Here is a 23423-nt window from a genome sequence, read left to right on the forward strand (position 1 = left end):
CAGAAGGATCCAGAAGGTGGGGGCAGATGAGGGAAGTAATTGGGGAATGAAACTGAAACAAGCCAGGGTTTATTAGGAACATGCTGTTCTTGAGAGGTTTGTTTGATTTCATTATGGAGGGTGTAGGCTGAACATGTTTCTCACGGGCCTCTCACATGTATACAGGAAATAGGCTGAAGATTGGTTAAGTTTTTCTTGGAAGCCAGCCCCTGCCATTTGCTTTCCTGAGATCCTGCAGCTCTATCAGATGACAACCATGATGTGTGATCGAACTACACCATCACTCCATCACACCAAGTACACACCTAAGGGGTACAGCTTCATCAAGTCACAATAAGCAGCACCATCTACTGAACACCTTTGCTTACACAGGAGAAACTAAAACAACAAAACAAATCATACTCACATATAAATCATGTAACATCCAAAGAAAAATTAAAAATCAAACCTTTTATTTTTCTCTTAAAAAAATATGTATTTGCAGTCATGTGATAGTTAGCATAGTTTTTACCAGTTTACATGGTTACCAAAAACTACACAGTGCTCCAGATTAAATATTTTAAGATAATTCAGTACAAGAATTGCCACTTACTGATTTCTGGATTAAAACTGCTATTCATCAGAATGTGCAAAAAAAAAAAAATTGCAGGTTAGAAGTTAATGCTGAAGTGGTGTAGTTTAAGTAACATGATACATTAAATTTTTGGTCATGAGTAATTGTATACAAACTATAACAGTATTAAAATACATACTTTCATAAAAATACCGTTGTGACACTTTATATCCAAATAGGACATTTTTAGAAAGATATGTAATATTTATCATATAAAAGCATGTTCTTGTAGCAGGATTATGTCTTAAGTTTTAAAAAAATCTATCCAAGCACTTAAAAGCAGAGTTGCTTTTTTTTTTTTGTAACTGTGACCACTTGTCATATAAAAGTGTATGCTGTGTGTACAATTTTAATCTACTTGAAACTGGTCGAAGTACAACACTGCACGTGGAGCAGCTGAATTTACCACTGCAATTTGTTCAAGAAAACAAACATCACATTCTTGTTGCTTGATATGCAAGAGGAAATTATTCTGTGCATGTCTGCTATATGCATATACTGAGAATAATTTCATGCTACAATCTTTTCTTGCCACAGTCTGACCTTTCCATAGGCCTTTTTCAGCTGAAGCTGACAGCATCTATCTTCAGCCTCATTATCTCCTCAAAAACCTCCTGGCATAAGTAAGAAAACAAATTTATAACAGGAACTGACTGCTATGATCTCCAGCTGAAACAAATTGTGTATTAGTTAACTCTATTGAAAGCACTGATTGTAAAATCTGTATTAGAACACCACTGTACTTATTTCCTGTGATGAACACTGTCTACTTACATTTACACTAGTGATCCACTTTAAATCTAGAATGTCAGCAGTTTAAAACCACCAATTAGTATACAATCACTTTATATTTAAGGCATGTAAGAACACCCTAATTAACGGACATTGAATTGAGATTTCTTTTCAGGAAATTTTTATCAGCTGCCTTCGCTTTAAAGATGCAAGATAAATAAGGTTTTGTAAAGATGGTAAGGAGAAAGAACTGATCTGATCATTTCAGCTGTCCCTGAAACAATTTTGAAACCAATGATTTACCACTAAAATACCTCAACTATCATGTATTCTGACCAAGACACATAATATGCCAGTTGGGCTTATCACCAGATGAAAACCAAAATTAAAAACAAACAATCTGGTACTATTACATCAAAAGGATGATCAACAAGATCAATATTGCTCAGCCCTGAGTTAACAGCATCAGGTATAGCAGCACCAATTGGAAAACATTCTGCAATGCCAGCACTGCACCGTGGTCCTATACTGTGGTATAGTTTCATATGCCCACAGATTTTCTTTAAGAGCACTTAATTCAAACAGTATTAGACACAGGAATTCCTTTAGCTGCATTGGGATTTAAGTGGAAAAAAACAGTGAAAATAGTATAGTGAGCTATACCATTAGTACAGTCCACTTGTAGTGTTAATGTATTATTTAGAGCCGTGGTCCAAAGCTGCTAAGCCACTGTCTTCTGTGAAACAGGATTTGCCTTTTGTTTTCTGCACAGAAAGAATTCCAGTAGAAATCATGTTGTGCCAGTTTTGAGCAAGATGTCCTGTAAATCATCTGGAAGTGCTAGTATAATATCATTGATGTGTGTCTGCAGCTTCTTCAGTGTGTCAGTTTTCACAGGAAGTTGTTCTCTGTCTGCCTGCAACTGCAAAGATACAATAAGACATGATTTCTACTAAGAACACCAGTTTATGATAAAGACATATTGAAGTGACAAATTAGCAAATCTTGAAAATTAATTCTTTTGCTGAGTAGAAATTTCAACAACAGCATGAGCTAACACTGACTTGGTTTGGTTTTCTGCTTCCCTGAGAATTCAGCCTTGCTCCCAGTCAGGGATTAGTCACAAAATTCCACGTAGTTTTAAAACAACACATCAGTGCCATGTTTCCAACACAGCTGGACAACGTTGGGAAGGTAGCTAATGTTTCAGTCACAATTGAAATGAGCTATTTTAAAAACATGAATAATGTTCCTTAAGCTATCTATTAAAGAATATTTTTATTTAAGTACCTGTAAACACAACTATACAATACTTTTATCTACTTAAGTTAGGCAAATTTGGGACATGTTTGATCCAGTTACTTACCAATTTTTTCTTTAACTTTAAGACAAGATCTACCGCTTCTACTTCAGTATGCTTCTGACTCCAGAAAACCAAGTTCTAAAAGAATAAAAATTAAGCACTGAAATATCTATGATATATAGATATCCTATATCAACCTACATAATTTTCAAAAGCAGTATTAATTTACATCTACTGTTCAGAATCAGTCTTCTCCTTATTTTCATGCCATTTACTAAGCTCATTCTACTCATGTACTGCCTACTGTGAGCTGCAATATCTATTTTATTTGCATGTTTGTTCAGGATTTGGAGGACTAACACAACCCAAATATACACAAATAATAAAAATAAAAATCATACCAAACAGGCTTAGTTTCAAAGATAGGATCTACAATGCAAAATGGCAGTAAACATTTACCAACTCCAATCTGCCAAAACAATGAAATATTAAAATAGTGCCAGGCAGCACTTACTTCTAGGACATTAAAGCAGATCACATAGTTGGTAACTTGTAAAATCTATTCATGATGTGAACTTTCTTATGGAAGTCCTGTTCCTCAACCCCTTACCAATGGCCTTTTAAAAATAAATTAGAACATTTTTTTATTTCCTTAAAACTGTGGTTTTGACTTATTTTTTTGTTCTTCCTATTACCTCTTTAGCTGCAAAATCTCTTCTCTTGAGATACCCTATCAGTTGGTCCAACTCAAATTATACTTAAACACACTTCAGCTTCTTACAAATGGATCTTACACTGTAAGTTCATTGATGTGGCATATTAATTTTTATTAGATGACAAATATAATCATAAGCACATATTTTTCTAACCTCATTACACAGTGCTTCTAAATGAAGGGCCTCCAACTTCTGTGTCATTTCCTTCTGCCGGCTCCTAAACCAACCATCAAAGTTGGGTGATTTTAAAAAATGCCTGGTAAAACATGGAAGAAAAATACATTTTACATTTTAGTTACAATTTTTATAGCACTGTTTTCTAAGTCATCAAATATATAGCAATTATGTTTGAGGTTAAGAAGATATTAGGACCCTTTCCGTGTTTACTTTTGAAAAAAGGTAATATTCTGGAGTATTACAGGTGCGTCTATTAATCAAGACAAGGATTGGGAAAACCATATAAAGAAAATGGGAATGAAAGACAAAAAAGATTAGGACTTTTGTCAGGAAAAAAAAGCAAGGCTTAGTTTGAAATATTCTCATTTTTAACTTTGTGTTTGACTGGAAGGAGAAATTAAGTGCTATCTCTGGTATTCAGAGACCTGTAGTGTTACTAACATCTTATGAAAAGCACTAAAAGGTTACAAAGAAACTGATTTAAGTGAGTAAAGTATACTAAGTCCTATCAATTCTTATTAAAACACATATTCTAAAAGCAAGTCTTGCTCAAATCAATACTGATAATAAGTTTGCCCATGAAGAGCATTCATATTACTGATTTGTCTAATTTTTTATGCTAACAACAGGAATGACCTGTAAAGTCCTATCCAGTCTCCTTTTAAACCTGATGTGAGCTGTGGTCCTGCTTTTTCCAGTGTCTTCAGGAAATCATCTTGGCTAAACTGCCTCAGCTGTGGTGGACTCTATGGAAAGAAAGAAAAAAAAATATTAACATACTACAAATGTTTTCTCTAATCACCAATTTCCAGTTAATTCAAATTTTATTTCCTTACCTTCCATGGTGATATGCATTTTTGCAAAGGCATTAGGCTTGCCACATAACGTTCCTAGGGAAAGGAAAAAAGAAAGGTTGCTTTCATAACCAGCATTATCCACAGTCCACGTGGATGTTTACTTATCACTTGTGACCACAGCATTTTCTCTTCAAAGTACTGATAGAGGGTGAGGTTGTGCATATTTACCACATGAGAGCATAAGAACACTCTTAACACCATTTGTATTTCCCTACAACAGAGCTTTACGTCAGCAAGACTGAAGGAGGACATGAGGGAAAGAGGAACAGGAGACAAGGGAACACATATATCCTGAACTCCAGCCACTAGCAAACAATGTCTCTTTTCTTTGGTGACAGTCCACAGGTGCCTTCATATCCTGGGTGATTCCAAACAGCAATCCCACTTGGCATAAAATTTGTAAGTGATTTCCAGGTCCCTCATACAAACACAGAACTAACCAACAAAACTCTATCACAGTGCCCCATCAACCAGATCACTACTGGACCCAGTGTTTACCCCAGGGGAACACTGCCAGTGACTGGATTTAGGCTAACTGAAAACAACCTACTCCATATTATTTATGTAAAAAACCTCCTTAGACAGTCTAATGACTCACTAATGGAATAATGAAGCTCTCTGTCAATTCCAAAAAATACCGCCGAAGAATCACACTCTGTGCTTCTGTAGGACGTTTCTGTTGCACACCCTTAAAAAAGAAATAAAATATCACAAGTCTGTAACTCTAAAACATGCAAGTACTTCTGTGGATTTTTAGGAGTATTTATTCCAGTGTTTCTGTATTCATTTGCCATAAGCTTACATATAGCACCCCTCCCCCTGAACCATGAAAGGAAAGCAACAGCATCAAGTCAGTTGGCACAGATACCCATTACTCAATTGCACATTTTTTATTTTCATGCAAAGAAATTCAAGGAAAAAATAAACTTCTATAAAGAAACTTCTGCAAATGAGTCAGAAGTTTGGAAGCTCTGATTCTTACTTTATGTGTAAGATTTCTAGACCAAAGAGATGAGAGGGGGGTGGCAGATGGTGGAAAACCCAAAACAGATTAACACATCAATCACATCAATTCTCTAAATTATTAAGCTAATTTCTTGAGTTCTACCATTTGTGTTGTTAACAGAAAGTGCTAACAAGGCAGCAGCCCTTCTTCTACAATGAGAGTGTATTCCTATCTATTCCGTTATGAACTGGGGCAAAGGAATAATTTTTTTTTTTTCAGTTACATAGACAGAGCTCAGCCTTAAATGAAAGCTCCGTACAACAGCACACAAGGCAATTTCCGTTAAGAAGAGATGTGCAATATTACCTTTTGTAACTGTTTAACAATTTCTTCATCTTTGTTCAAGTATGGCTTGTAAGAGGTATAAACACCTGAAAAAAAAAAGCAACATATAGCCAAAGGCAAAATGGGGTATGCTTTATAATAGTGGTAATTTAACTTTGAAGCAACGTATTACCAGGTTTGGAGTCCAAAGTTTTTAGGTTCTTCAGTTTTTTCACTTTCACCTGCTTTGGAACTTCACCTGTCAAAACATTTAAAACCACCTTACTTGAGATCTCCATTTTAGAAACAGATTCTTTCTTTTAGAAGACTAATATTTTAAGAATCAGAACACCAACATGGGTCCAAGTATATATCCAGAAACATCCAGTAAGCATACAAGCATCCAGCCAGAAGACCCGAAACCCTTTTAGTAATCTCGCGGCATCAGCAGAATCTCCTCCTAGATCTAGCTGGATGTTCAAATTCAAGAAGGATAATAGTATAAAATGCTAGTAAAACTGCAGAGTGGGGAGAAATGGAAAATAAATTTAACAAAAAAACCTCCAACCAAAAAAAGCCAACCAACCAACCAAAAAAAAAAAAAAAAAACCAAAAAAAAAACCAACCCAACTCCTCTCTCTCTCTCTGTCCCTGTTCTTATTGTGACATTCAAACTTGTTTTCACATGGATTTTACTTCCTGTGTACTTGCTGTCACTGATTTATTACATTCCACTCATGCTAAAATTAACATCAGTAATAAACTATGTTTCACAATTTAATATCTTATTGGTAGAGATACAAAAGCAAATTATGAAAAAGGTGAAACATTATTACTAATGAGTATTACCACCTCTGCATTTAATATACGAGATTTGGCAGTATACGACATACAAGTACTCAAGAGCCTAGGTTCACTTGACAGATATAAATCTATGAGGATCTGGTTAGCATTAAACTAAACTGTACTAAATGAAATACATTTGTAAATAAACAAATACACGGAGCTTGTTGCACAAGATAGTAGAAGGTATTTGTACCTTACCTGGAAGTTTAATATCTCCAATTCGGATAATGTGAGGCCAGTGCTGAAGTGTTTTAGCAAAAAAAGGATTCGTCACCCCTAGAATGACAGATGGTCTAGAAAAATAATGAAAATGTTTGATTTATGACAGTAAGATCTTCTGTCTTATGAATACAAAAGGTTAATGTCAACTCTTAATTTGAAAATTATTTTCCTTTTGTATTTACAAGTTACATTTTAAAGTTCCACATAGGAGCACAGTGTGTTCATCAATGTTTTTAAGTTTTAGAAAATAGCAAGAGAGATGTTATCTTAAAGTCTAAATAATAATGGAGAATAAAACTGACATCTTTTGCTTAGGCTCTTGGATAAATTCTGCCCATTTACAATGTGAACAGGGTATTAATGTGATTTTTTTCATAATTTTTTTATCTGAGTGAGAATTTTACTTATATTTGAAAGACAAATTGCTCCTTTCCAATGTTTGGTTATGCAAAACTCTCAGTACTTCAATGTGCATCTCATTCTGACCACTGTTTGCATGAGCTACTCTCAGATGACAGAATTAAGAAGAACACAAACTTAATGTCCCATTTCCATTCCAATACTTCAGCGTTCTTTGTTAAAAAGCAGTTATCAAGTGGTGAAGTACAAATATATTAATAGCATTGTGCCCAAGCTCACAACCCCTACTCTGTGCTAAGACTCCAGCTTTAAGGATCTACAGGGGCACCCAGAGAAGAAGGACAGTAAGAGCACAAAGCTGCAGAATTTGGGCTTTATAGCATTAATAAACGATCAACACATTTTTTTAAATGGTGGCTGTTATCCACTTTACAGGCAAGTGTTAGCTAAGAAATGAGTATAACTGCAAGCCTCGTTGGAACTGCCATATTAAAAGTTGCTCCTAAGAATCTCCTCAGATTGATTTTAAAAATCCCAAATGTTAAATCTTTGTATTTGCCATCCTGGAGTTTCCTGCTATTTGAGACAAGATGGAGAGAAAAAAAAAAAAGGATCTTTCTTTAGGTTTTTACTTGATTCTTAAACCTTTATCATGGTGGCAATTTGGCATCAATTTCTATGTTAACTTACAAATATTTCTGACATTCATTCTTTCCTCCACTTTCTAATTATAACTATGCACACACAAATTATATATAACTCATTAAGCATTCACAGATAGGATAAAAATCTGATCTCACAGCTCTGTAGGCAAGTGTAACGTCTGGGCTGTGGAAATAGCAATTTCCCCCTCTCTATTCCATCTTAAAATGAGCAGCACAAAATTTTATCAGTTTCTCAGAAGTCTTCCCTTGCATGTCACTGACTCAACCTTCACCAGAAAAATAATTTCTTTTGAGTCCTACTGCTGTTCAAGTATGTAATCCTGAAAACATTTCATTCCACATATTACATATTTTCCTCCCACTCATTTGAATTCAGCTTCATTATTTTTTGCTATTTCTATAATCCCGTTAAACTAATTTACATTTCTGATTTAAATTCACTGGGATTTGCAAATGCTGTTCTTGATTTTTTGGTGTTGCCATGTATGATTTACAGTCTCTCTGCTAAAACAGTGATAAAGACCAGTGCCCATAAATAGGTCTCAACACATTTCTTTGTTGTACTCTGAAAAATTAACTTACAATGCTTTATCTTATCTTCATTTCATGGTCAGGTCATAAGAATCAAGATAAGAAACAAACAGAGTCTTTAATCAAACCCAAATAACAGGCACTCTTCTCCCTAGTACTGGATCAAGTTCAGTGTAACTTCACACAACTTTGCAATCTTCTCATGCCTATTTTGTGTGAACCAAAAAGCAACATTTGATATGGACCAATGTCCACAATTTGATATTCTTTCACTAGCTGGAGGGCTACAGACCAAGGACTGAAGTCAGGTAAGGCTTTCATTTACACACAAACAATAGAAAATAAAAAGATTCTAGGTCCAGGTAAGCTGGTAATAAATAATGAGGAATCTTATTTAACTGCTACTGGTTATATATTAGCAGAACTTGGTAAGCTAATAAGTCACTTTTAGGAGTCTTAATCTATCACAGTTACATAAGTAATTATGATTTAAACCAGTTCAGTAAAGGCACGATGAATCAAAACATCAAGATGAAAATACTCCTTGCTCCTGTCTCACTAAAGGTAATAAAATACAAAGAATCTGCATCACCTGCATTTTTCTCTTTTTTAAAGCCTCTGCTTCAGAAGCCTATTCCCAATCTTACCAAATTTTGTTTTCTTTAAGAAACCTAAAGCAATTTGAGCTTTGTTTCAAATACTAACATACGTACCAAACAACCTTTCTATTTTGCTACAGAGAAGCAGATGCAATTTTGAAGCATGGGTTACTGAAGTTTAACCAAATTCTTCAAGGATATATTTTTAGAAATCAAATTACATACTGCATAATGATTCCCATGGAATATGATCTGAAACATAATGTCTATGTTTGTATGCTTTTCCACTGCTGTATCTCTGGTGGTACTTCCATTGAGAGGAAAAATAGAGTAAAAACCCAACAAAACAATAGAAATCTCAACACAACAACCACTGCCTGTTCAGCCACTAGAAAAAACTTCTTTACAAAAAGATCAGTAAATCTAACACATGGACTCTCTTCATAAATCAAGTTGCATTTAAGTAATGTATATAACATACATGTTATTAACAGACACAATAAGAAATACCAGAGATCGCTCTCAAATAAGTGGATATATTTAAAAAAGAAAAAAAAAAAAAGTGAGAAAAGTGTGTCCTTAAGCTCTCAAAACGTTTTTTAAACTTGCACTCTTAAAAAAAATAAACTTAATTTTGTATTTGTAGTATTTTCTTAACAAATTTAGTCAAGAGATACTTCTTAAATTATTGTCTCAGCTTGGACACTGACTGGATTAACTTTACAAAACAGCAATATTAATGTTGAATTCCAGATGTCATTTTGTTTAGGAACTACTTAAGAATGAAGACGACCAAAGCACAATTTTCCAAGGAGCTACTACTGAGCTGGTATTGCATGACCAAACCCTTATGGAAAAACAAAATGTTCTCCCACTTTCAGTTTTGCAGTTTTACTTATTTTGCATACAAGTATCCCATGAATGTAGCTTAATCATGACATTGTTTTACAGTTTCTAAATCCTGCATACCATGAGGGAAAACTAAAAACAGGTAACTACTACACTCAGTTGGATAAGCCTTATAAGTAAAGAGTCTAAATATATTTTATAATGACAGCCATTCAGAATAGTTAAGCAGTATCTGAATACAGATTTACAGTTAGAAGTGGTTGAAAGCAAAACCTTCACAACAAAGTTTGATTTACTTACGGGGCTTGTGTGCGAGTTGTATATTCTTTGAATTCACTGTCATGGATGGTGAAGTATGGCCTGAAATCACTGCAGTACTTTAGTGGTGAAATACAGCTGCAAGGTAAAAAAGAGATAAGCCTGCTATATGTATACAATGCAAAATTTCATTAAAGAAACAAGCGATTCTAAAATTTGTAGTATTTTTTTATATTCAGCTCAAATGAAGTTGCACTCACATGCAATCTACAGCGACTCACTGGGTCATTAGTTAGGAAGCTCCACTAGATTTACCTAACAAGTGCCAGCACGGTTTCTGAAGATTCTGATGGTGAGGGTGCCATCACAACTAGTGGTTCTCCTAGCAGTACTAGTTCCCAAAGCATCTGAATGTGAAAGAACACTGGACACAAACACCTAGAAAAACATTGATGTATTTTAATACACTTATCCAGAAGAAATACGTGTCTGATTAAGAACTGGATAAAAAAAAAGAAGTTTGCAGTGGTATTTAACAGCCATCTGAAAAAATATCAAATACTCATGTGAAACGGAGCATTTAATAAACTTGTTTATTGCAGTTTCAGTCCAATTTTTTTTCAGTCAGCTTCACAGAAAAACAAAATTAAAATCAATACTGATAAATGTTAGCCTGCAAGCTAAGAGACATGTTATGGACCCATCATATATCTTTGACTTGTAGGAATCCATAACTAGGAATAAATCAATCCAAACTCCTACCTGAAAAGATCTACTTCATGAACAGTCGGTAAAGCCAGAGAGATCTGAGCATCTGCCTAAAAGACATCGCAATGCTTGTTTTTTAGTCATCAGAATACCTAGGTATTAATGAAATAGTTTCCCTTAAATGCTTACAGACAGTAGATGGTACATACCCTAACTATTTACCCCTACTGTAGTACTGCAGTATGGACATTATCTCCACAAGTAACTACCTGTGTGTGCTAAAAGCACACACACACACACACACACACCACTTACAGGCATGCCACTTTCAGTCCAGAAAAGATACAAAATACTGAAGCCATTTTGAGTAACAGCTCTGCAGCACATGCAGGCACAGACAGATTTGTTTTATATGCATCCTCTCTGTTTAAAGATTTTTAATTTGGTTTTCACCCCCAAAACAACCAAAAAAACTTTTCACCCGTTATAGGAAGTTTGGGTTCAGAAATTTTTTTTCAGCCAACAGTCTTCTCCTAAAGTACCTGGGGTAACTGGGTTAGAACACCTTTTCTACAAAGAATCCAACTCTAGATTCTTCCACTCAAAGTTTAAAAGACTGTAGATTTCTTTGTTATCAAAGTACATGAGGATTTGCCACCTATCTTTTATGAACAAATTTCAAGTAAAAGAATGAAGGCAAGTATTTAGCTTTGCCTAGGGGTTATATAAAACACAAGTATCTAATCTCTACCTGGTGCATATTCTGTACTATTGGCGTTGTTCCAGGCTTGTCACGATATGTTGGAATCCGCAACTTTGAAAGAAAAAGACAGACTTTTTTTTCCCCTTGCATCAAATTCAACAGACACTTAAAACACTGATGTACAGACAAGATAGAACATTTAAAGAGGAAATGCTACAGTATGCTGCTTAATGTACTCTACAGAACATCCACGTAACAAGGAATACACAGCTGAAGACTACAAATCATTGCTACAGGGATCAATACACTCCTATTGGAAGTGTTCAAGGACAGGCTGGATGGAGCTTGGAGCAGCCTGGTCTAGCATCCAGGACTTCATTAAATTTGTTCTTTCAGAACAGCTCCAGAAACAACTTGCTTCTCTCCCTAGTGATGCACATGCATCTAGCCATAAACTTGAGAGTATCTACTGAGAAAGTATGTCCAACTGTAACCTCTAGATCTATCAAATCCATTTAATTGCATTTCACATGAAAATGTTAGGGCTCCCAGAGGCCCAGTTCTTACCCACACACTGGATATAGCTTCTTTAATATCTTTATTCAGCTGTATTTCACCATCATTGAAAATTATCATCAAACCAAGAAACTCATTTAGTGTGTGTGGTCCAAAAAATTTGTACTTGTCAAACTTCAGAACAAGAATGATTTTGACTGCTATATTTAATTTGCTTGACAGGAATGTAACTCAATATTTTGAAGTGATGCTTAATGTTTGATTTGCCAATTATAATTAGCATTAAATCCTCCTAAAATCCATATTCCATAAGGATAATATAGACACTGCAAACAGTATTTGTACCAAAACATCTCTTTTTAGTATCTACAAAAATTACCTATTAACCTCTGCCCTGCAGAAGACCCTCCCCTCCTTCCCTCAATGAAGGAACCTAATCAAGTTCTCACAGACCTTTACTCTGAGAGGAGTAAACATCTATTCCTGTTCTGAAGTATGAGACACCAAAAACAAGGAAGAATACAGTGACTACCCATACAATAAATGGAGGGGAGAACACTCTCTGAGAAAAATAGTTTCGGAGGAATTACCTTCATTATAATGCCCATAATGGGTAAATGCAGTATTTTCCCTGGGATTGGTGCTGGCCAACGATCAACATCACTACAAACTTAAATTAAAAAAAGAGTTTAATTCAGAATTAGTTAATATATGCTATAATTCATTATCCTGTAGTAACTTTGTGCAGACTGCATTTTTAAATTAGTGCTGATAGCCCACAACAGTTCTACTTATCTCTTGATTATGCTAAAGTAGTTTTACAGCCTTTTTTGACAATCCTACTTTGCTAGAACTCTAAAAAGTTTTTCCTTTCAGGGAAACCTGTATCCTCATGTTTTCTATTTTTTGTAGCAACTAGACTCATAATTTGTTGAAGAAATATTACATGAGAAGCCATGAAAGTACATTAAAAAATTCTGAAATGAGCACACATATTTATGTTCATCAGCTACTGTGGATAGATAAACACAGGTAGCTGAGGGAAAAGCTAGCTTCCTAGCTTGGCTATAAATTTTTCAGCATTTTGTTGTAAACAATTATTAATATAATTATTAATACTAGTGGTTCTTTCAGACCTTATTTTGTTCATAATACAACCTGCCAAAAAAATCTGTTTCTCCAAAGGCAATCAAAAATACAATTCCTTCATCAAGAATGGTTTCTACAAGTTGATGCTCAGAAAAAAGCACAAAAATACAGGTGCTGTATAAAGTACTAGAGAACAAACCACTTCCAGGCGAAGTGCAAATAACTTTCCCATTTGGCCCTCTCTGTTTCTTCAAGTTCTACAGTAAGGCTGAAGCACCCATTGTCAAGTGCCGCTCTGCTGCATTTTTCTCTTTGGTCAAAAAACCAAAAAACAAACATGCAAAATACCAACAAACAACAAAACCAAACCAAACAAAAAAGACAAAAAACTCAAAACCAGCCAAACAAAAAAAACACATTCAAAATGACACGTGTACAGTTGCTTAGCAGTTGTCAGAATGCCCAGACTCAGTTGTTGAAGAGCACAAATTAAAAATTGCCATCAGGTACTTTTGCTGAACAGCTAGTCCTGAAACACACAACAAAATCCTAGATGGAACAGGCTGCCCAGGAAAGTGAGTGGAGTTGCCATACCTGAAGGAATTTATAACATGTGCAGATAGGGTGCTGAGAAACATGGTTTAGTAGACTTGGCAATGCTAGTTTAATGGTTGGACTTGGTGATCTTAGCAGTCTTTTCCAACCAAAACGGTTCTTGATTCTATGTTTTTTAGGAGAGGAGATTCAACTCACCCATGCAGAATCCAAAACTAGAATCCCAGAATCACTTAGGTTGCAAAAGACCTGCAAGATCATTACGTCCTGTGGTTGGGCTGCAGTTCTGTTCAGTTACCTAAAAATCAAGCTATAATTTCAACCCTCTACTCTGTAAGAAGACAGAACTACAAACTAGAATCCTTGTTTGTTTTTTCTTCAAAAGAAGTATGTGATGTTATAGGAGTTCTTCCAGAACAACATAATAGTACCACTACCTGCTTCCAGGAAAGCTTCAGTTTTTTCAAAATATTCTGGTGCTATTTGCTTAAGCATGGTGCGAAAGAGATGGACATAAGGTAGTTTGCTGATGAGGACCAGTGACTGGAATAAAGAGTAAAAAACAAAATTTTAAAATTAATTTTAAATGAATCCTTTCCTTCAGTTCTATTACAGTTGTACTGGCTACTATCAGAATGTCAAGTGTGATTTTTCTCACACATGCAAGCCAACCACACATTTGATTACAGGCAACTGCACAGAAACAATGACCAAATGTTGCCAACTTTGTTCATAACACACAAAAATCTTTTGTTCTGACTGTGAAGCTGATGTAAAATTAGACCAACTTAGTATAAATCCGCAATGAATTTCATTGAGAGAAAGACATCCTGCTTCTCTGAGGTCCCTGAAAAATAGTTGCTTTCCAAATCAGTATTTTCCCAAAAGAACTGACATTACCTTCTGGAAGTAGCCTCTCTTTAATGATTTGTCTCGAACTTGTCTGAAGTATACATAGCCATAGTAATATGCTGGATCTTTCTGCAAAAGAATTCAACACAATAACATGACAGTGCCCTTTCTGAAGCATTCTATATATATTTTAAAATTTGACTCCCTTGCAAGCTCCAAGGTTGATTACATACAAAGAACTGGAAGTACTACTCAGTTTATTGGTACTATTTTTTCACTAAGTACTTCAAAGAGATAACATCAGTGTGGAAACAGCTGTGCTTTCTGGCTTAACTATTTTTATATCTACAGTCTTCTGACAGATCATTAAAATAAAATCAGAATTAATTTCCTGAGGAATAAATCAACACTCATAATTTTGCAAAGTAGCACTAAACAGATTATAGCAGTTAGAAATCTTAAAGCCCTGACTTGAAAAAAAATCCATCATCTTCCTATGTATTAGTTTTATAAAAGACTCTTGGAGTATTAAGGAAGCACACTCTCAAATTTCAAAGATAAAACATCAGCTTCGTCCTTCCCACAAACAGAAATTCAAGTATTTGCCACATAAACAGATCCAAATTGAGTCTGAGAATCAGATTCCCACCAGCAGTTAAAGGTCTTGGTATTCCATAAGGACGTGACAAGAACAATTTTTTTGGCTGCTATGTGTTTTAGGTAACTGCTCCATCTTCATAAAATAAGGAGTGGAAACACAGAGTGATGTTTCAGCTTTTTTTTAAGTTATAATGCCCTTCAGATTTCCAATAAGGTAGTGGTTTTCACAATCTGATCTACAGGTTTCTAGTCAGTAAAAAAAAAGGTCTGCTCATCAATTGAATCAATTGCATTCCAAAACCCATACTAAGGAAACTTAAAAGAACAGTTACCAGAACTTAATTATTACGATAATGACATCCTACAAAAAATATTTGCTCATCTTTGTCTTTCATGACATCCAGTTCAGAAACAATTTTTCAAGGATTAATGCAAAGCATTATTAACATTACCCAGAAGAAATTAACCTATTTTCTTATTTCCAACCTTTAAGTAAACTGGTAGATCTCTATCCAATTGGTCCAGAAAACAACACAATGAGACTTTCCTTCCAGTAGACCGTCGAAATCTAAAACAAAACTGTGTGTCCCCAAGACAACCTACATTGGGGGAAAAGATAAACAACAAACAGAGAGTGTTCTGAATTTGAGCCTTGCTTAATATGAGGACTTGTCTACAGCCAAAAAAGGTAAAATAGTTTTGGTTCATTTCCCTTGCACAGGTAGTGTACCCTGATATTATGACCATTTTTATATTAATATAAGAAATGAACAATGTGGCAGCTTTGGCAGCCATAAACAGCCTGCCTTCAACTCTGCCTCACAGGGAGTTTATTAGACTGTCATATCATTAAAGAGCTCTTGTCCTTCTGTTCCTACACATTTTACTCATCTGCATGTATAGTTCTGATTGTCTCAACCATGTCATGTCTCCACTGTACGACTGCATTTAATTTTTTATTTTTTTTTTTACACCAAAGAGTTCATATGTAAACCATACTATAAGAGTGTGTTAGATTGATCTCTTAACTCCATGTGCCTAGGACTTGGTATTTTTGAAGGATACAAAACTTAACTGTGGAAAACGGAGGGCAAAGAAGTATTGCTTACCAGTAAAATTCTCAAGGAGTAAACTTTCATTTCTATAAAAACTTATTTCTGACAGAAAAATGTAATAAAGTATATTGACTGTATGCAGTCTGGCAATACATTTGGGCTAAATTTGTATCAGTTATCAAAGGTTCTTTGATAAGACTTTCACCAGGTAGAACATGAGAACTGAAGTATCAGAATGAGTATGACTGATACTCTCCTGACTGTGCTCTCACCATTAAAAACATTGTCTGCTGTTAAAAGAGAAGCAACTCCAAAACAATTTCAAGTAGAAGCTATTCTGAACAAAATGTGCTGTTCATGGAAGCAGTGATAAGGGGCACTACTAGAATGTTTAAAACAACCAGTGACATCATTAATTCTAGGAAATCTGTAGAATAAAAAATGTCCCCTTGGTGTGCAGTGTTACTAACATGAACAATTGAAAGACAACCTCCTGAGCACTGCCAAACTGTAGCAAGCAGACTGTCTTCATCATAAGGTAAACATTCACATAGGCAATTATAAAAAACAATTACTACAATTACAATTACAGCTACTGTTACAGCAGTAAGTTTCCATTTGGTAAAGGACACTTGCTTCTCTGTATTTGATCTGACTTCTTCATTAGTGCTTTGCTCTTTCAGCTTTTTGGTGTAATTTGCAAAGACCTCCACAAAACAAATCATGAAGCCACTATCACCTGAACTCCTCACAGCTGTCCTGACATCAGCCACAGCCAGCTAAAGAGTAAGGCAGACCTCCATTCTCCAGGTAACTATTCTTCAGACTTAAAAGCAACATTTGATTCATTTTTAGAACACAAGTTTTACATGGGTAATCCTTCTGTATCATCAGAAACTTCAGCTTACCAGGAATCATCAAGAACCTACAGGTTCTTAGTAGGGACATTACAAAAAGCAAGAGTTTTTTTTTCCTGCTGAAAGTAAACCCTTCTTACATATACCAATTCTGCCCAAAATAACTCTTATTTGAAAAAAAAAAATTCTCCTTTGCTCCTAATGCATTGTTTTGTATCTTCAATACATCTTTTGAAGGTTGGACAGGTTTATCACCATCAGCAATGAGAGCAGTACGATTTTGACAAAGGGGAAAAATTAGCCAAGATACTTGGTAAAATTATGTGAGAGAGCTCACATCTGTATCACTCTTTATCATAGCTGTTAAGCTGCAGAGCAATCAATAGCACAGACTAAGAGCTGTTAAAGGGATAAATAAGTCTGTTAGTACAGGTTTTGACTTTTGTAAAGAAATAAATGTGAAAGGAAGTGTCTGTACTTCTGCCTTATCTTTTTTGCAGGTGGTCCAACTCATCAGCCATATGCCTCCAATTTCTCTTTGGCAGCAGAACAGTGGAAGTTCAGATTAAAGAAGAATTTAGCAAGCAAGACCACACACAGCAAGAGAAGCATCCAGAATAGAGAAGATATAAGATAGCATAGGTTTTAGCTTCTCAGTTGTTCTTCCTAAATGATTTCTTAATTTAAAAGTAATTTTCACCATTATGAATTTAGAAAATATACATCTAGTTCTTTATGAAAAGATTACTCCATGTATCTTCCAATTGCTTTATTAAACTATTCAAATGCTGTGCTTACACTTCCCTCTACAATGACAATATTATTTTGGTTAAAAGTCAAATTAAGATATTAATTCTTTACTTGCAAAGTATTCTGAAACATCTGTGTATGTACGTCCTCTAGAAGATCTCACATGTTCACATTCCAGACATTTAATTTACATTATTAAAAACCCAAAACATTATCTGACATTACTGCAATAAAATTATAATTTTATATTTAACCTTATTTGCACATTTTCTACATTGCAATATTAAGTTGTTAGAAGTATTATTTAATCTAAACTATTAATCAATACTGTCAAATTCTATCTAATGTAACTTAGTCTGACAACAGGTGACTACACGGAAGGAATCACTTACCTGAATTAGAATCTGGAAAAGACAAATAGCAAATATTGGTTTTCTAGAGGGGGGGGAAAGAAAAGAAAGCTGTTATACTTCCTGAAATTGCTAAACTAAAAACTAAATATATACTTATACAGCAACTATGGCTTACCTCCTTATCTGTGAGTTTTGAATGTGGAGGATATATTACCTATGGAAAAAAAGTATTTCATTAAAAAAAACTCAGTATAAGCGATGAGCTTCTATTAAACATTTTTATAATAACATCCTCAAATACCTGACTTGCCTTATGCTGTTTTCTAAGGTAAGCTATTAATATTATGTTGCTATATGTCTATATTATTATATTTTTTATATGCTTTTAAGCACACAGATCTGTATAAGGTATTTTGGATGCCAGGTGAAGACCACAGATATATATTAATAAAATCACAATACTTGGGGTTTTTGGTGCAACACGTCCCATCCCAAAGGAGAGCAAGATTACATCCTTTAGATTTACCTGGTACATTCAGAAATGGCATAGATGATTCCTTAGAAAGCCACAACGTATTACTCTCTGAAATCTATAGCCATGAATAGTTAGGTGATAGTAATCAGGAGTCAATCACATAACACCCTCTATATTAATACAAACTCTTGGAGGATGAATATTGGCCCCAAAGGAGAGTGGTCTGAAGGATCAAAAAACACACTTAAGAAGCCATGACTTGTACTGACAGAAAAAGAAGGAAGTTTCTTTAGTATGTTTTTACAAAGCAGAAATCATAAGTGATGCAGTGTGAGATATGGAAGCACCATCATTTAAAAAAAACAATGTACAAAATCAGTGATCATTCAAGCAAATGAGAAAACAACATACTGGAAAGAGGACAAACCTGAGATAGTTGAATTTCAGGTAAAAAATTCCCCAATAGCTTGCAAGCAAACAAAATTCAATATAAATTCAAATATTACGTTTCAAAGAAGTTTTAAGAGCTTTCATAGATGGGAACTTCCCTAAGAATTTAAGTTTAATGCAAGTGCAAGTCTAAAATCCTACTTTATCATAAATTTATTATCATACTGCTAATGTCCAGTTATCTAATTTAATCTTGTTTGTCAAAATATAAGTAAATTTATCTCCTGATAATATACTGCTGTCCTAAGCTACAGAAAACAATCATATCCACTACCTGGTCTCTGACTAAGTAGGCTTTCTGTCCCCTGGCCATAAGGTCCCTAAATCATTTATTTTTCCTTCAGTCCTCTATCCGGTGAGGTACAGTCATACAACACCCTACTGCTATAATTAAAGCTGAAAGTAGACCTGTGTGTGGAATACCTGCAGACTGCACTTAGTAAGCCTATCATCAGCTTTTTAAAAATTATTTTTAATATGCAAACATTTTCCTATGCTTTCATGACCAGAAGGCACTGAAGATGAAGCTGCCTATCAGAAGCACAAAAGCAAAGGGGAAATGACAAGACTGCAAGGGAGACACAAAGAAGCAGAACTACTGTAGACCATAACTTCCTAGTTTCCAAATCTTCTATAACCTATATGTTCTTTAAATGTATTTTGTTTTCCCCCAGAAGCAATAATTTAACTTGCCAGATAGGAAACAAAACAAAAAAGCCCAATTTGTAGGTTAAAGAAAAATAAATTTAAAATTATTGGAGAAAATTTGCTAACTACTTGGGAAGCCTTTCCCTCAAACACAGCTCTAAGAGTGTGCTCCCAGTATCACAGATTCGAGCAGCGAGCTGCTTCTTTTTGTCTAAAGTTTCCAAGAAAGAAATAAAACAATCTTTTGTGTGGGTGTGCAAAAATATAAATGCTTATTTTGCATTCCTATGTCTTAGTATTTTTCATTGTTAAGTAATGTAATTGTTAAGGATTCAAACTGAAACCAAAAGCTAATTATTCTTTCAGCAGCAAGACAACGAAAAAAAGCCAGGCCTTAGTTATGTAGACATTTTAAGTTTCATTTTATACACCCATTCAATTAAAATTAAAGGCACTGTTAATAGAGTTTTTGCAAACAGGAGAGAGGATAGATACTCTGTGCTTCCCTCGGACATATAGAGCATTACCTGTTTAAGTTACAGGTTATAAAGGATTTCTTGTCTTTGTTGCTAACAACACCTTGTAACATCAAGCAAACAATAGCTCAGAGTATCAGCACACTGCTGGTTTCTTATTTGCATTTCTCTTGAAGCCAACAATGATACCAGTTATGTATTTTAAACAGGGTAATAGCCAGCTTTCTTGAAACTTATGCCAACACAACTTTTACAAGAAAAGAAAGAAAAACACATTTATTCCCTGCACAGTCATATGGTAAATATTAAAAATAAATGATGTGAAAGGGATCCAAATGATAATTATTCTTATTTGTCACTTCCCTAATGCAGCTCCACCTTGTCATTTTTCAGATGTTCGCCTGTTGCACAGAATGGCAAAGAACAGCAGGGAACTGAACAAACCTGGCAGCGTCACTAGGGCACCGCCACAGTTTGACATTTATTTAATGGTGCAGGGAAAACACTTCAAAGATTTATTTGCATACCTCAGCGAGCTAAAGCAACGTGTTAATTGTGAAGCCTACTTGCATCCACACAATTATTATACTCTGGCACTACTATTATGCTCTTTACAAATCTGATACATCTAGATGCCATGGAAATCAGTGCTGTTCGTAGATAAAGAAAGCTGATGAAGCTCTAACACACACCTTGGCGGCAGATGACAACCACTCACAATGGCACAGCAGCGTGACAACCAGCACGATGAGCACAGTTACTTGCAAATAACCGACCTCACCTCACGCTCCGTGACAGCTGCGGCTGGCACGGGCTTTCCCACCACCGCTCCCTCCTCCCCTCAGCGGCCTTTCGGGATTTTGCACAATCACTTTTCTCTCAAAGCACCGCCGAGTTTCCCCTGCCACTGTGCAACGCCGGCACCAGAGGAAGTGCCCGATTCCGGCGGAGCCCTGCCGCAGAGCCGCCCGCCCCCGGAGGCGCCGGTGCCCACAAGACCACCGCCGCCACCCGTGCACCATCCGACCCCGGCGCTCCCGAGCCGCGCTCCCGCCGCCTCACGTACCTCCACGGCCTGGCCCAGCTCCAGGTCGAAGCCCACCACACACACGCAGTGCAGCCAGGCCGAGAAACGGTCCCATGGCAGCAGCGACAAGCACCGGTCCGGACCGTCCGACTCCGCCAGCGCCGCCGCCACCACGGCCTCCGCGTCCTCCCCGGCCTCGTCGGCGCCGCTCGGGCTCCGCTCCCGCTGCGACATGGCGGCGCGCGCCCCGCCGCGGGGAGTCACGTGAGAGCGGCGCGGCGCCTCCCCCGAGCTCCGCCGGGGACCGGAGCCGCTTGGAGCGGGAGAGTCCAACCGGGCTCCAGAGGAGAGGGGGCGACCAAGGCCCGGCAGCCCAAACCATTAGGGCGGGGAGTCCCGGGCGCGGAGCTCCCCCCTGCGGCCCGCACGCGAAGGGAGAGCTGACGGGAGAGCGCCGCGTTCCTCCCGCCCGGGCGGGGGGTGGCCGCACCCGCACCGCCTGAGCTGCCGGCAAGCGGAGGATCAGCTTGTGCCGCCGGCCGGGAGGCAGCAGGTTACTCCCCCTCATTCTGGGGCATCGTGTCAGTCGCCTTGCCTTGGAGACCGGATTACCCCCCTCCGCCAGCGCTTCGGGAGGGTGCGAGCGCGGGGAACTCCTGCAAGCTGCATACTGTGGGCACACAGCCACAATTTTTCTCGTCCTGTTTGGCACGAACAGCATCTGGGCAAGGTTGTCGCTAAGTAATTAATAGGCATGTCTACATCATGTCCTGAGCAACGCTGAGCATCAGTCGGGTTAGATGGAAATATCCCACAAGCTGATGGTTGGACAGCTTTACCCCAGAAATTGGAATAATTTAAGTGAAAGCATCCTAATCTCTTAAAACCTATTTAAGTGCCTCAGCCAAAAGCCAAGCTCTTTATTTAATAATGTAAGAGCTTTCAAATACTCTCTTGGCACAGTTCATGCCCCATTTATATTTCAATTGGAAACCTTCTGTGGAGTTAAAAGTGCTAAATAGTTAATTTATTAAACAAAAAATCCACCTTTACTCCTCTCCTGACCTGTAACTCTTTAGTTATTCTCGCTAGACTTCTGGTTCACTGCTACCAGAACACCCTCAACTTTGTAGGTGCAGACAGGCTGGTTCTCTGAATTAACTCCATGCCTGGTTTTCCCACTAGAAGTTGCAAATACTAAAACCAAGATAGCGCAACTATAAATACTAAATAGAAAATTTACAACTCTTTAGATGCACTGTTTCCTTAAGACCCATTAACAACATTTGTTTATCTATCAAAAACAAACTGCTAGAAATTAAAGTATGCTTTGAACATTGTGGTAATTTCCTAGACAAAGGAGAAGCACATAACTCAGACAACATTATAATAAATTATTACAATGATAATTTTGTGTAGGATACAGTGGTCTTAAGTTATCATAAATGATTAGTGGCAAGGTGAATTTTAATAAACTAAGATATGAGTGAAGTTATGCAGTGTGTTACATAAGTGGCTGTACAGGCAGGATCTTGCTGTCTCTAGTTGTTTCAGGTATCTTACCATGATGCCATGTAAGGCTCACAAACTTTACCAATAATTAATGCCTGATGCCTGTAAAAGACTTCTATCCAAAATAAAACATGACTAAGATTTAGCTTCCTCAGGGTAAACTCAGAAAAATGACTCTGCAGTGGCATTTCACTTGCCGTTTCCATTTACGAGCTCAAAGAGAGCCTGGGCCAAAGCTTTTATCACTTGGTTTAAAGAAAGATATCATCTCCTGGTATCTTACAAGCTTTCCCTTACTTACATTTTTAAACTTTCCTGTGTTTACATTCTTCCTATCATGAGCAGAACATTTTAGCTATTATGATCATGCATTCCCTTCCAGTGTCTGCTGGCCTCTACTTGCAAGTTTTCATGTGAATAACAAGTATATAAAAGCAAAATAGGAGAATAAAATACTTAAGACTGATACTCTCTGCTCATTTCGTTAAACAGTAACCAGGAATTAATTTCCACTTGATGCTTAACAGAATAGGTTTAGAGAACAGACACACCATCTTCAAGAAGCAAGTCACTGAAAAAGAGAGGATCCTCACCTAGTGGGGATATCCCTAATTACTAAGGAAATGTAAGTTCAGAAAGATGTTCACCGACTGATTTCACATACATTTTCATTTCCTAGGCTGAGAAAGAATGTCAGTTGTTTAAGAAAAAGAATAGAAATATTTCTGCATATATTTTAAGTATTGTAACGTCTAGAATAACTGAGACTGATTGCATTCTCCTTCCAGGAGCCTATCAG

The 23423-nt window shown here is 36.6% G+C and overlaps 1 protein-coding gene across 3 annotated transcripts; it reads right to left on the reverse strand.

The window, feature by feature from the left end:
- Positions 1 to 435: 435 nt before the first annotated feature.
- DENND6A (DENN domain containing 6A) lies at positions 436 to 22095 on the reverse strand. 3 transcript variants are annotated; one of them, XM_071755871.1, is made up of 21 exons: positions 21152 to 21275; positions 18563 to 18734; positions 18212 to 18250; positions 18076 to 18118; positions 15508 to 15620; positions 14470 to 14550; positions 14007 to 14112; positions 12516 to 12595; positions 11458 to 11520; positions 10761 to 10816; positions 10314 to 10436; positions 10041 to 10136; positions 6713 to 6807; positions 5862 to 5927; positions 5711 to 5775; positions 4997 to 5086; positions 4378 to 4431; positions 4178 to 4287; positions 3518 to 3620; positions 2712 to 2786; positions 436 to 2267 (listed from the first exon to the last, which is right to left on the reverse strand). In XM_071755871.1, exons 2-21 carry the CDS (start codon positions 18569 to 18571, stop codon positions 2136 to 2138), a joined length of 1599 nt encoding a protein of 532 aa, XP_071611972.1. In that variant the 5' UTR covers positions 18572 to 18734; positions 21152 to 21275; the 3' UTR covers positions 436 to 2135. The 3 variants fall into 3 exon arrangements, with proteins under 3 accessions (XP_071611972.1, XP_071611970.1, XP_071611971.1); XM_071755869.1 differs by lacking the exon at positions 18563 to 18734 and having other exon boundaries at positions 21152 to 21709; XM_071755870.1 differs by lacking the exons at positions 11458 to 11520; positions 18563 to 18734 and having other exon boundaries at positions 21152 to 22095.
- Between the last annotated feature and the right edge of the window lie 1328 nt (positions 22096 to 23423).

Source organism: Heliangelus exortis, chromosome 12 (genome assembly GCF_036169615.1).
Source record: "Heliangelus exortis chromosome 12, bHelExo1.hap1, whole genome shotgun sequence".
Taxonomy (NCBI): domain Eukaryota; kingdom Metazoa; phylum Chordata; class Aves; order Apodiformes; family Trochilidae; genus Heliangelus; species Heliangelus exortis.